Raw genomic sequence first — 11,039 nt, 5'->3', positions numbered from 1 at the left:
AGCACCCATCTGACCCAAAACTCGGAGCAGCTGGGGCGGTGCTCGGGGCGATTTGGGTTCAGCACTCCCTGAGCCCGGGCGGAGCGCTGCTGTCCCGGGTTGCCCTGAGCCGGAGCGGGCCGGGCAGCGCCCCGAACGCTCCGCTGCGGTTAGAGCCGACCCCGCGGCCCCGGGCACCTCCGGGAACGGTGCCCGGAGCCCCGGCCCGGAGCCCCGGCCCGGCGCTGCCGCGGGGTCCCGTTCCGCGGGGCTGCGCCCCCGGCATCCCGGCGCTGCCCGGCCCCCACATGGGCGGGCGCCCCGGGTTCGTCCCTCGGCTGCCGCCCCTCCCGTCGGGGCGGGGATGACACGCAATTTTCCGGAAAGCCCCGGCCGTAGTTTCGTTTCTCCGAGGCCAGGTTTGCTTCGGGCTCCTGGGGCAGCTGCGGACGGGGCGATGGCGGCGCTGGAGTCGGAGCCGGGCCTGTCGGGGCTGGAGGAGGATCTCACCTGCTCCATCTGCCTCTGCCTCTTCAGCAGCCCCGTGACGGTGCCCTGCGGGCACAACTTCTGCGCCTCCTGCCTGGAGCTCAGCTGGGCCGGCCTCTCGGGGGGCTTCAGCTGCCCGCAGTGCCGGGCCACCTTCGCGGCCCGCCCGCAGCTGCAGAAGAACACGGTGCTGTGCCGGGTGGTGGAGCAGCTCCAGGGCCGCTCCGGGGACAAGAGCGAGGAAGAGGAGGAGAATGAGGGTGGGGATGGGGATGGGGAGGCGGGGGGGTGCTGGGCGGGCGAGCCCCCCGTGTCCTGCGACAGCTGCCAGGAGGCGCCGGCCGTGCAGACCTGCCTGACCTGCACCGCGTCCTTCTGCGCCGAGCACCTGCGGCCGCACCGCGACAGCCCTGCCTTCCGCGACCACCAGCTCTGCCCGCCCCTGCGCGACCTGCAGCTCCGCAAGTGCCCCCAGCACAACAGGCTCTTCGAGTTCTTCTGCAGCAAGCACGGCGTCTGCATCTGCTCCCTCTGCCTGCTCGGGCACAAGCTGTGCCCCACCAGCCCCTTGGAGGAAGCAACAGCCACTGCCCAGGTGAGCGGCCGGGGCTGGCCGGGGCTGGAACATCCTCCCAAGGGCACCCCGGAGCGCCCCTTGCCTCCCTCGGTGCCGGGGGAGCCGCTCTGGAGTGCGGGGAGGAGGCCGGAACAAGACATCGACTGTAAATCTCGGTCTGGCATTGATAAACTGTTATCTGCCTTCCAACATGTGCTCAGGCACGTCCTCAGAGCCATTCCTTCCATTTTCCTCGTCTCTCCAAGATGTTGCTCAAGAGCAGGGGTCTGGGAAGGCGCTGCCAGGGAGCTGGATTGACAGGGCTGGGCTGTCCTAGTCTGGGCTGGGTTTACCAGCGAGGCTCCCATTCTCTGTGGCGTCAGCCAGAGCTCTGAGCCTCCTCTGCTGCTCTGCTCCCTGCCACGGCTTGTCACAGCCTGAGGGGCCGACATTCTGCTGCAGATGTTCTTAAGAAGAAGAATTATAAAGGTATCCTAGGGAGACCTCAAATATGTAGATGAAAGCCAGAAGGAGTAGAAAGGAAGGAAACCTGGACTTTATATTTTCCAGCACAGCTGAAAATCAATGTGGATGAGTGAAGTATGCTGAAAAAGTTTAGATGGTCAAACTCCCATCTGTTCAGTGGGTGTGTACACAGTGTAGCTGCAGAACATAGCCCTGATTGAGCTTAGCAGAATCTTGAACTAAAGGAACAGGTAAATCACATCTAAGAGAACATTCTCAAAAGGAGAGGGGTGAACAGTAGCATCAACTCTGTGCTGGAAGTCTGATGTGAGAGCTAATTTAACATTTATTCTTAGCATGAGAACTGCTGTGCTGATGAAAGCATAGGTCGTTTGTGAAGAGAGTGTCAGCAATGGCAATATGCTCTTGGGAGAGGTGGGGAGGGTGTGGGTGCCACAAGCCATATTTGCAGGATGCTACTTTTGCACCCCCTAAGATTCAAGGAAAGGTAGGTTTTAAGCTGAGAGTACTAAATGCTTACAAGAGTATTCAAAACTGAGAGCAGACATGACAATTGCCTCTCTGAAATACTTTCTGGTCTTTCCTGTTGCAGTCGATGCTGAAGAAAAAACTTGTGGAGCTGCATAACCAGGGTGAAAGAACTGCCCGGGCAATGAGCACGGTGAAAACAAAACAGAACCAAACTGCTGTAAGTGGAGAACTGCTCAGAGTACTGTTGGCTTGCCTGGCACCCGCTGGCCACTGCATGGTGTTGGTGATTTTACCCTTGTGACAAGGGCTGTAGTGCTGAGGCTGCATTGGCAGGAGAAGGTGTTACTGGGAAGCAGCAGAAAAGAGGAGTTTTGGCAGGGCCAGGCAGCTCTGGGGGACATAGGAATAAACCAGGCACTGTGCAATGTCTTATACCCTCACGTGAGGGTGACACTGAGAATGGGCTCCATTCCTTGTGAGTGAAGTTTTCTTTCCAAACCACATAGAAATCGACAGCTCTTCTCTTGCTTGTTTAAAGGAAGAGAAGCCCACATGTTCCTCAGAGGCTTTCATGCAGTAGCACTTAGAGTATTTTGTTTACAAACTGTTGTTTTGAAACCAGTACCTGTCTGCTCTTGTCTACCCCAGGAGACAGCTTCAAGAAAGATGGAATTAATCAGAAATGAGTTTTCAGAAGTTAAAGCTGTAATTGAAGAAAGAGAAAATGAGATCATGAAAGCAATTGCAGAGGAAGAAAAGAGAGTTTGGAATAAGCTTGATTATATTTACAGCGTTCTGGGAAATAAGAAGAATGAGATTCAGTCTCTCAAAGATCAGATTGAGATGGCACTAACTGAAAGTGATGATGTTCTGTTTTTGAAGGTAATGTGTCATTTAAATGTGAATCCAATTCTTCATTCTAGAATGCAGAATGACAAAAACTTCCTGTGGTCATCCTGCTCTCCAGAGACTTGCAGTGAAATGGAAACACAGTGGCGTGCAAGAACCTCCTATCAAAAGATGTCCTGAAAAGTAAACAAGTATCAGTGAAAGAATGTTGAAGGGGTGTTGCTGTTGAGTCAGGGAGGGACGAAAAGACTCCCGTGGTTCAGAAGGCTTAAAGAATGTTTATTAAGTAGCAAGTACTTTTGTAGTCTGACTCACTAGGGTGGAATACGATTGGTGTCAAAGTAAAAACCTTTCACACTATTGGTGCACACTGTGGTAGAATATGTCTATAAAAACAACATGAACAGAAAGAGAGATAATAATTGTTTGAATTCTTTCTCCTAACTTTCCCAGGCTGAAGCCTGAGAGAATTCTCTCTGTTCTCTCTTCGACTGAGCTGAGAGCCTCCACAAAGGGATGTCTGGTAACTCTCCCAGTTCAGCCACTGCCTCTGCCACAAGCAGAGGGGTCACTGGGCAGGAGTTACGTCTGTGAGGTGTGGCAGCTCTGTGTGGTCATTGGTTACCAGTGGGAATTCAGGTGTCTGAGCAGCTGCTGGAATTTTGCCATGAGCTGTGTCTGACTGTGGCCTTTGTTCCCTTGAATTTGAGACGAATACACAAACATTTAAAGTAAGTCGGTTGTATTTTTCTGTGTGCTACACAAGGTGGTCTCTCATTTGTTGTTTCAGAGAGCAACAGCACTGCAACGAACATCAACAAAAGAGGCTTTTGTTCCTGTAGTTGAAATGGACCAAAATGTGATGCATTCCACTTACCAGTCTGCCATTACCCTCAAAGACACAGTGAAAATGTCAGTAATTCAGAGTCGGGAGAAAAAAGAAGAAGGTACTATCACTGGGGAAATTGGCATTTTCTACTTTTGCTTTGAGCTGAGATGAGGGATCTTTCCTCTCCAATCCAAATACAATTTTTTTTAAAAGTGCAACAAATACAGTCAGTTAATATAAGTTGTGTCTTCCAATCTCTGCAATGTTCCATTTCCAAACAAAAATATTACAGTTTGGGCTAAATTGGGAGACAAAACATGCCAGTGTTTCTTCACTGTTATCTATACTTGGATAAGCTGATGACTGTCATGATATTACACCCTTCTGGCGCAGCTCAGCCTTTCTTCCTTAGAGTAATTTATGGTGTTACTGTGTAGCAGGGTTTGATGTGGTTAGGATGTGGATTTGAGGGGAGATTGGAAAGGCTTTAGCGGGGCAGGACTCTGCTTACCCAGCTGTAAAGGTGCTGATAGTGTAAGTGCTGTGGAACAAAGCTCTACTTACCAGATTAAGCCATACTATCTTTTGGACTGGGGCATGGGTGTGCAGTTCCCATCTCAGCCAAATATCACTTCAGTTCTGTTCGCATAACTGAAAAATAAGATGGAAAAATGTCCTCATAATGCATGACTGTTCTGGCCATACAAACCATAATGTAAATTATCATTGTTTCAGCGAAACCATTGCAGCCAAAAATTAAGGCCCTTCCAGCAGCTCATCCAAACAAACTCGCTGTTGGAAAAAAGCCTCATGGACCACGTAAGTACTACTGAACACCATCCTGTCCTAACTATGGCTTTACTGTTAAATAAGAGTTGAGGCAGCTACCCAAGAGCTGTTTGCTGTGGTGGTGATGCAGTGATGACCTGCAGTGAACATCTTGGCACAGGGAAGGGAGGGTGCTTTGGGATATTTGGGCGTGTATGCCTTGTGAGCTGGACAGGTGAACTGCACAGGTACATGAGTTCATCAGCCTGTAGTGGTGTCTGTGTGGGCTGTAAAACAAAGCAGAGCCTCCCCACCCTCTTGCTGGTGCAGGTTTTTTTAATTTGTGCCAAATGCCTTCTGGTTTGTTTGGTAGATTTGTATGTATTGAGTTCTGCTTAGGATCTGTTCATATTCTGTTTTTTTCTTCCTCCCTCACAGACCAGACCCACAAAGAGAAAACCGTTCCCCAGGCTCAAATCACTTCGAAGGGGGAGACAGATACCACCAGTAAGTGGTCATTAAAGGAGACTTACTCAAACATTTTGCTGCTTCCAGTCTAGGGCTGGTGATGGTCTTTGTGGCAGGTTATACTGGGGCCTTTCAGTTCTGTTTTGTCCAGATACCAGAATTAAGGAGCACTATAGCCTGTTTGGATGATCTTCCATGTTTTCTTTTTGAAGTAAATGCAAGTGTTAAGAAACAACTTCTGTTACTTCCAGGGAGCTGTAGACACATGGTCCAGGTGCTGGGTGTGGAGCAGTCAGGGGGTGTGCTGGGGAAGCAGGACTGGACTGGAGCTGCAGCTCCTGTTGCTGCACTAAAAGCTCTGTTGTAAAGAGGAAAGGAATAGGAGTGTTCCACGTGAACACACTGCTCCTGGAGGGGAGATCAAGCTCCTTCCAGGCTTATGACCCTGTGAAATAGGAAGCAAATGGAAGGTTGGGCTTGATGTACAGCTTTCCAGTGTGAGGGTATTTGTACATGGCTTCAGCCTGCTGGACTGTCAGCTCTTTACTGCTGCAGTTTACGAAGAGCCATGGTGATGGTGTTACACTGACAGTCTTACCAGTAATTTTTGCCTCCCAGCAGAACTCACAGTTTACTTTTTTCTTTTTCCCCTTTCAGAAGAGAAAAAGAAAGCTGCTAAAGTTGGTGAGTCCAAACTTGCATCACGCGTATTCTAATTTTCATTGACTGCTCTTAAAATGATAAGATGATCATTAGTGTTGGTGTAATGAACAAAATTTCAGCTCTTGCTGGCCACTGTGGGAGCAATCAAACACTGAGAGAAGCTTTCCAGAGAGTGGGATTTTCAAAACTTGACATGACAGTGAACAGCCTGAACTAATTAACCCTGCATGGAGCAGGAGGCTAAGCGAGATCAGCTCCAGCCTGAGTATGTCTCTGATGGGGTCTTAAACATGTGAGGTCTCTTCCCAGCTGGCCAAACTCTCTGTTCTTCTGTTGCCACAGCACCAACTACCACACCAAGTGTCACAGCTGCTGCTGCTAAAGACCTGCTAGACAGCTTCCTGAAGAAACCCAGAGAGGAGCTCTTGCAGTGTAAGACACCCAACATTACACTCCTTAAAGATGAACTTTGCTCTTGTTGTACTGGTGTTATATGTCTTCTATAGTGACCTGACAAAAATATATCTGAGGGGGTTTTGTAGCTTAATAGATTGTTACAAATGAAGGAAATTTCTGGAGAAAAAGGGGGGCAGGAAGTTTCTAAGTGGTTCTTTTGCCAGATGAATCAAATTAATCTTCACTATCCGTGCATCTTTATGAAGATAAATGAAGTTTTTTAAGTAATTATTTTGGTTTCCCCCCAAAAAACAGCATTAGGGTAGCCTAGAAACACAGTGTAATGCACTGGATTCTTTTTAAATGAAATGCAGGTCCACGATGGCTTGTTAAGATGCTACAAAACATGGCATACCTTTTGCTGCCAGATCAGCCATCGCCTTCTTTTGCCAGGGTGTATTTGGGTGATAAAGAGATCCTGTGAGGCTGCAGGAAGGAAGAAAACTCACCCTTCATTTGCATGTTGTGTGACATAGAGCTGCAGCTGAACCCAGCAGCTTGTACTGTGGCCTAACAACTGGCTGCACTGAGGAGGAGGGCAGAGCTGGCAGATAAACATGGCAACAAGTGCTGAGGCAGGACAGGATAAACAAAAGTGCTTTGTTCTTCAGCACCTTCCAGTGATTCGTGTCATTGCAGATGCTGCCAACATCACGCTGGATTACAACACGGCTCACAACACCGTGGTTCTGGCTGAAAACTACACCAGGATGTCCATCTCAGACACCGTCCCAGGTCACAAGTACCACCCTCAGCGCTTCACTGATTACCGCCAGGTGCTGGGCTTCCAGTGCTTCAAGAGGGGCATCCACTACTGGGAGGTGGAGCTGCAGCAGGGCAGCTTCTGCGGCATCGGCGTCTGCTACGGCAGCATGGAGCGCCAGGGCCCCGAGAGCCGCCTGGGCAGGAACAGTAAGTCCTGGTGCATCGAGTGGCTCAACTCCAAAATATCATCCTGGCACAATGACGTGGAAAAGTGCCTGCCCAACACAAAGGCTACCAAGATAGGGGTGCTGCTGCACTGCGAGGGGGGCTTTGTGATTTTCACAGCGGTGGGGGAGAAGCATAACCTGATCTATAAGTTCAAAGCTCAGTTCACTGAAGCCTTGTACCCAGCCTTCTGGCTGTTTTCCAGTGATGCTGTTCTCTCTCTCTGTCACATGAAAGTGTAAGGTCTCGTATCTTAGTTTAGTTCATTTACAGCACAGATAATCTGTCTCAAAGATTGATTATTTGATACAAAAATTATCATATCTTTTAAGCAGTTTAGGAAATCTACTAGTTATTTGGTCTGAATTGCTAAAGCCTTTAGATAGTGATGTAGGAAAAAGTTGGTGATGATAAAAACTACAATGGTTTGCACAGGTCTTGATTTGCCCTGAAATCAAAGTTATGATGCAAATCCTTGTTAAATGTCTTCATTGGCCCCTGTGGTTTCTGTGGTTTCCTGTAAAGGAGCAACAGAATTAATGTATTCTTTTTCTCTCAAAAAGAAACAGGAAGAATTCCTTGGAAAATGCAGGCTTTCAGGAAGGTCTCACTGTTGCCTTTTTGCCCGTGCATAGACTGTTGTCCTTACAGGTGTTCTCAGTGTAGGACTCCACCAGATGCTACAGAAAGAGCTGTTGAAATCCCTAAGTTCAGGTCTTATGGCTGTAAGTTATAAAAGCCACTATGACAAATCTCATCAGAATGGAACTGCAGAGATTCCTAGAATTGATGGTAAAGAAATGGTACTAGAATCACTAGGAAACAAAGGACATCAGTCCAGATACTGGGAATACACCAGAGAGTTGTCAGGAAGACATCCTGCAGAGCAGTGGTGTGCATGCTGTGATGAAGATTGTGGGATGAAGCATCCTGTGTCATCTTCTGACCCAGAACATGTTTCACATCTTCACACTGAAGGCTCTTCAGTGCTAGGTTTTTTTTGTGTGTGCTGAGGAGTTCAGGGGGTGCATTCTTGCTCTCAGGGTCTCCTGTCATAAAGCTTTTCCTCTTTATGAGGTGGGATATTCTCTGCTGGTGTACCTTTTGTTGTTCAGGTGGTAGGAACTGGATTTTTTGCATGTTTTTGGTACTCCACTTTGAGGAATCTCAAGACAGAGTGCAAGTACTTGGGAAATGCTGGTTCCTCTCTGCATGAAGACTGTGGGCAGACAGGGTGAGTCTTTTGACATACAGAGAATTAGCACAAAGGAGAATATTCATCTGTTCTTCCTGGGATGGATTTTTAATTCTCCTGGTGTTTTTTTAGTTATAGTATGTCTTCAGAAATTCTCACCAGGTACAGAGAAATCTGTACTTCTTACTTACAACTTTAAAATAATCTGTAGGCGATCAAGGTATTTGGATTTCATAGTTATTGGGCCTGTACCTTGTTGGTGCCTCTGGATTTACTGTGCCAGCCCATGGGAAGCCCACACAAGAGCCTTCCTGGACTTGGATTTCTAAAACTGCCCTTACAGGACTTAGTGAAACAGAACACCAAGCCACTGCTGGCAGTTTGGCAGAGTTTTAAGCCTTTGTTAGAAGGCTTAAAAGAACCTCTGTGACTACATTCCACATTAGCCAAAGTGCTTTGGAGAGAGGCTTTCAGGAATTCTGGCTTGGTGTCTTATTTTTACTTGGTTTGTAAACTCCTAGTCCTTTGTCAAGGATAGCACAAGTCTAATTTCTTCCAATTTTTTGGACAGAACAGCATATGGAATTGATGGTGGATCTAAAAGTGCCATGACTGTCTTTGGAGCAGTTCTACTCTGTAAAGGGTCTCCACTTTCCAAAGCACAGTCAGCACTGAAACTCCCAGCCTGAGCAGAATGCTGCAAAAGGTGCAGAAGGAGGCTGTGTCCTGCTGGGAGCCAGCAATGGGTGACGAACTGGCTTTTCTGCCCTTCCAATTTTTCAGCAGTGAGAGATAACAGCAGTTCCTTCTGAGAAATCCTTCTGCTCCTTGGCTGTGCCACAGGGCTGCAGATGCACTCAGCAGGGTGCTGAAGGAGTACTCTGTCCCCTTGGTTGTGGGCAAAAATGTGCTCCAGCAGTCTGTGCAGTGGAGAAAGTCCCCATCCTCTGTTCCTTGCTTCTTGACTTTAAAGAGGTGTCAGTACTGGCCTCTGAGTCAATGGGCTTCCCATAGTCTGGAGAGACACCCAAACAAAGTAAGAGCAGTTTTTGTTCTGCCTCGTTGGACAAAGTGGGATTCTTGGCATGGGACACTGGTGTCGGACCAAGCAGGTGGAACACATGAAACAAGCCTTCTACTGGGCCCCTGAGCCTCTGTTCTGCTTTCTTTGTGCTATGAATGACTAGAAGTCATAGAGTGAAGTTCTGTTAATTTGGAATTCACCCAATCACAGAATATTCTGAGTTGGAAGGGACTCACATGGATCACTGAGTCCAGCTCTTGAGTGAATGATCCATGTGGGGATGGAAATGAGGACCTTGGCATTACTAGGACCAATCTCTGGGCGTCTGAGAAATGCTTTGATTAGCTTCAGGTATCATGCATATTTGGGAACATTAGTGTGATACAGCTATTATAACCAATAATAAATATTAGTGTGTTTAGGAGAAATACTAGTTACTGCATGATAGATGATTATTCTAGAGACTTTTCAACACAACTGAAATGGTTTTACTTGGGCAGTACCTGTAAGAACTGCACTGGTTTTAAACAAGACATATATAGGAGCGTATATTTTAATTGTAATTCTCTATTCAGTATTACAAAGAAAGCAAGTTAGTCTAGAAAAGAACTAATTCTGGTGTTAACACCATTTATTTGCATTTTAATATACAAATAAGAGGAAATCAAAAAAACAGTTGCTGAATGAAAATAAATGATTTTTAAGTCTTCAATTAAAGACATCAGTAAAGCAGTGTATTTAGAAAAAGATAGCTTATGCAGCTATAAACCTGTTGATTATACTGATTATATCAGCCCTGTACTTCAGTCTGCCTATGGTGTGTTATTGTTCATAGCTGTGCCAGGCACACACAGGCAGGGCCACCACCATGGATTTTGTGCCACCTGTGCCTGTGACCATCCAGGAGCTGGCTTGAATTCAATAAAGACTCACAGTAAACCCTAACTCTGAATGTTTTGTTCTCTGCTCAGGGTCAAAGCAGGGAGGGAGGCGGAAGTGAAGGTACAGCAGAATACCGAGGACAGCTCTTCTAGTGCATCACTCACTGGGCTATGGGAGTGCTGGGGCAGGGGCAGGCAGAGCTGTGGTGTTCTCTGGACTGGTCCTAAACTGCCTCCTTCCCCTGAGCCACACAGCCATTATCAGTAATGCTGCCTCCTCACTGAGGATGAAGAGATCATCTTTCCCAGGACACAAAACTGGAGACATTTTGGGTAAGCAAAACCATGGTCATCAGCTGGAGGAAGATGGACAATTAAAGACAGTATGGGATTGCTCTAAAAAGCCTTAGGTGAGATGAAGCATCTGCCAGCCTAAGTTACACCTGGAAGCAGCCATAGGTGATGATTCCTGGTACTACCCAGTGAAATTGCCAGCTGCTGCCTCCGCACGTGGCCAGTGGAAAACAATTCAGCAGGAGCTGCTCTGGTGCCTCAACAGATTGAAAAATCAACCCAAACAAAGCATCCATGAAACAAGTTAAACATTTCCACCTAAAGTTCTCCAAATGAGTTGGGCTGAGGAAGGTTCTGGAAAAGGAAATAACTGAAGAGTTTGCAGACTTACAGAGTTCAGTAGTTTGAGGTGGGGGCAGCTGGGGTCTGGGACACATCCTTTGATGTTTGGATTTTTATGCAGTGAGGCGCTTCCTCGGCCACAGGGTCCTGAGCACAAACTCCAGCCCTTTTCCATGGGAATGAAAACTCACCACTCTTGCTTCCTGATGTCAGTTTTTAGGGTTCCCTTGGGACTGTCAGGGCAGCACAAGTTTGAGGTGGAGGCAGCTCAGGTGTGGGACACATCCTTCGATGTTTGGATTTTTTGCAGATACTGTTCAGTGAGGGCCGCAGAGCCCTGAGCACAAACTCCGGCCCTT

General features: G+C 47.7%; 1 protein-coding gene across 1 annotated transcript; it reads left to right on the top strand.

Annotated features, from left to right (window-relative positions):
• The first annotated feature begins 403 nt into the window (after positions 1-403).
• Positions 404-10,108, top strand: TRIM25 (tripartite motif containing 25). Its single transcript, XM_021555479.2, has 9 exons — positions 404-1,063; positions 2,103-2,198; positions 2,630-2,863; positions 3,621-3,777; positions 4,395-4,478; positions 4,866-4,934; positions 5,553-5,579; positions 5,901-5,990; positions 6,654-10,108. Exons 1-9 carry the CDS (start codon positions 437-439, stop codon positions 7,184-7,186), a joined length of 1,917 nt encoding a protein of 638 aa, XP_021411154.2. The 5' UTR covers positions 404-436; the 3' UTR covers positions 7,187-10,108.
• The last annotated feature ends 931 nt before the right edge of the window (positions 10,109-11,039 follow it).

The sequence above is a fragment of the Lonchura striata genome, chromosome 19, assembly GCF_046129695.1.
Source record: "Lonchura striata isolate bLonStr1 chromosome 19, bLonStr1.mat, whole genome shotgun sequence".
In the NCBI taxonomy this organism is placed as follows: Eukaryota; Metazoa; Chordata; class Aves; order Passeriformes; family Estrildidae; genus Lonchura; species Lonchura striata.
Note: the sequence above shows the minus strand (reverse complement) of the source record. Positions and strands in the feature narration are given on the sequence as shown.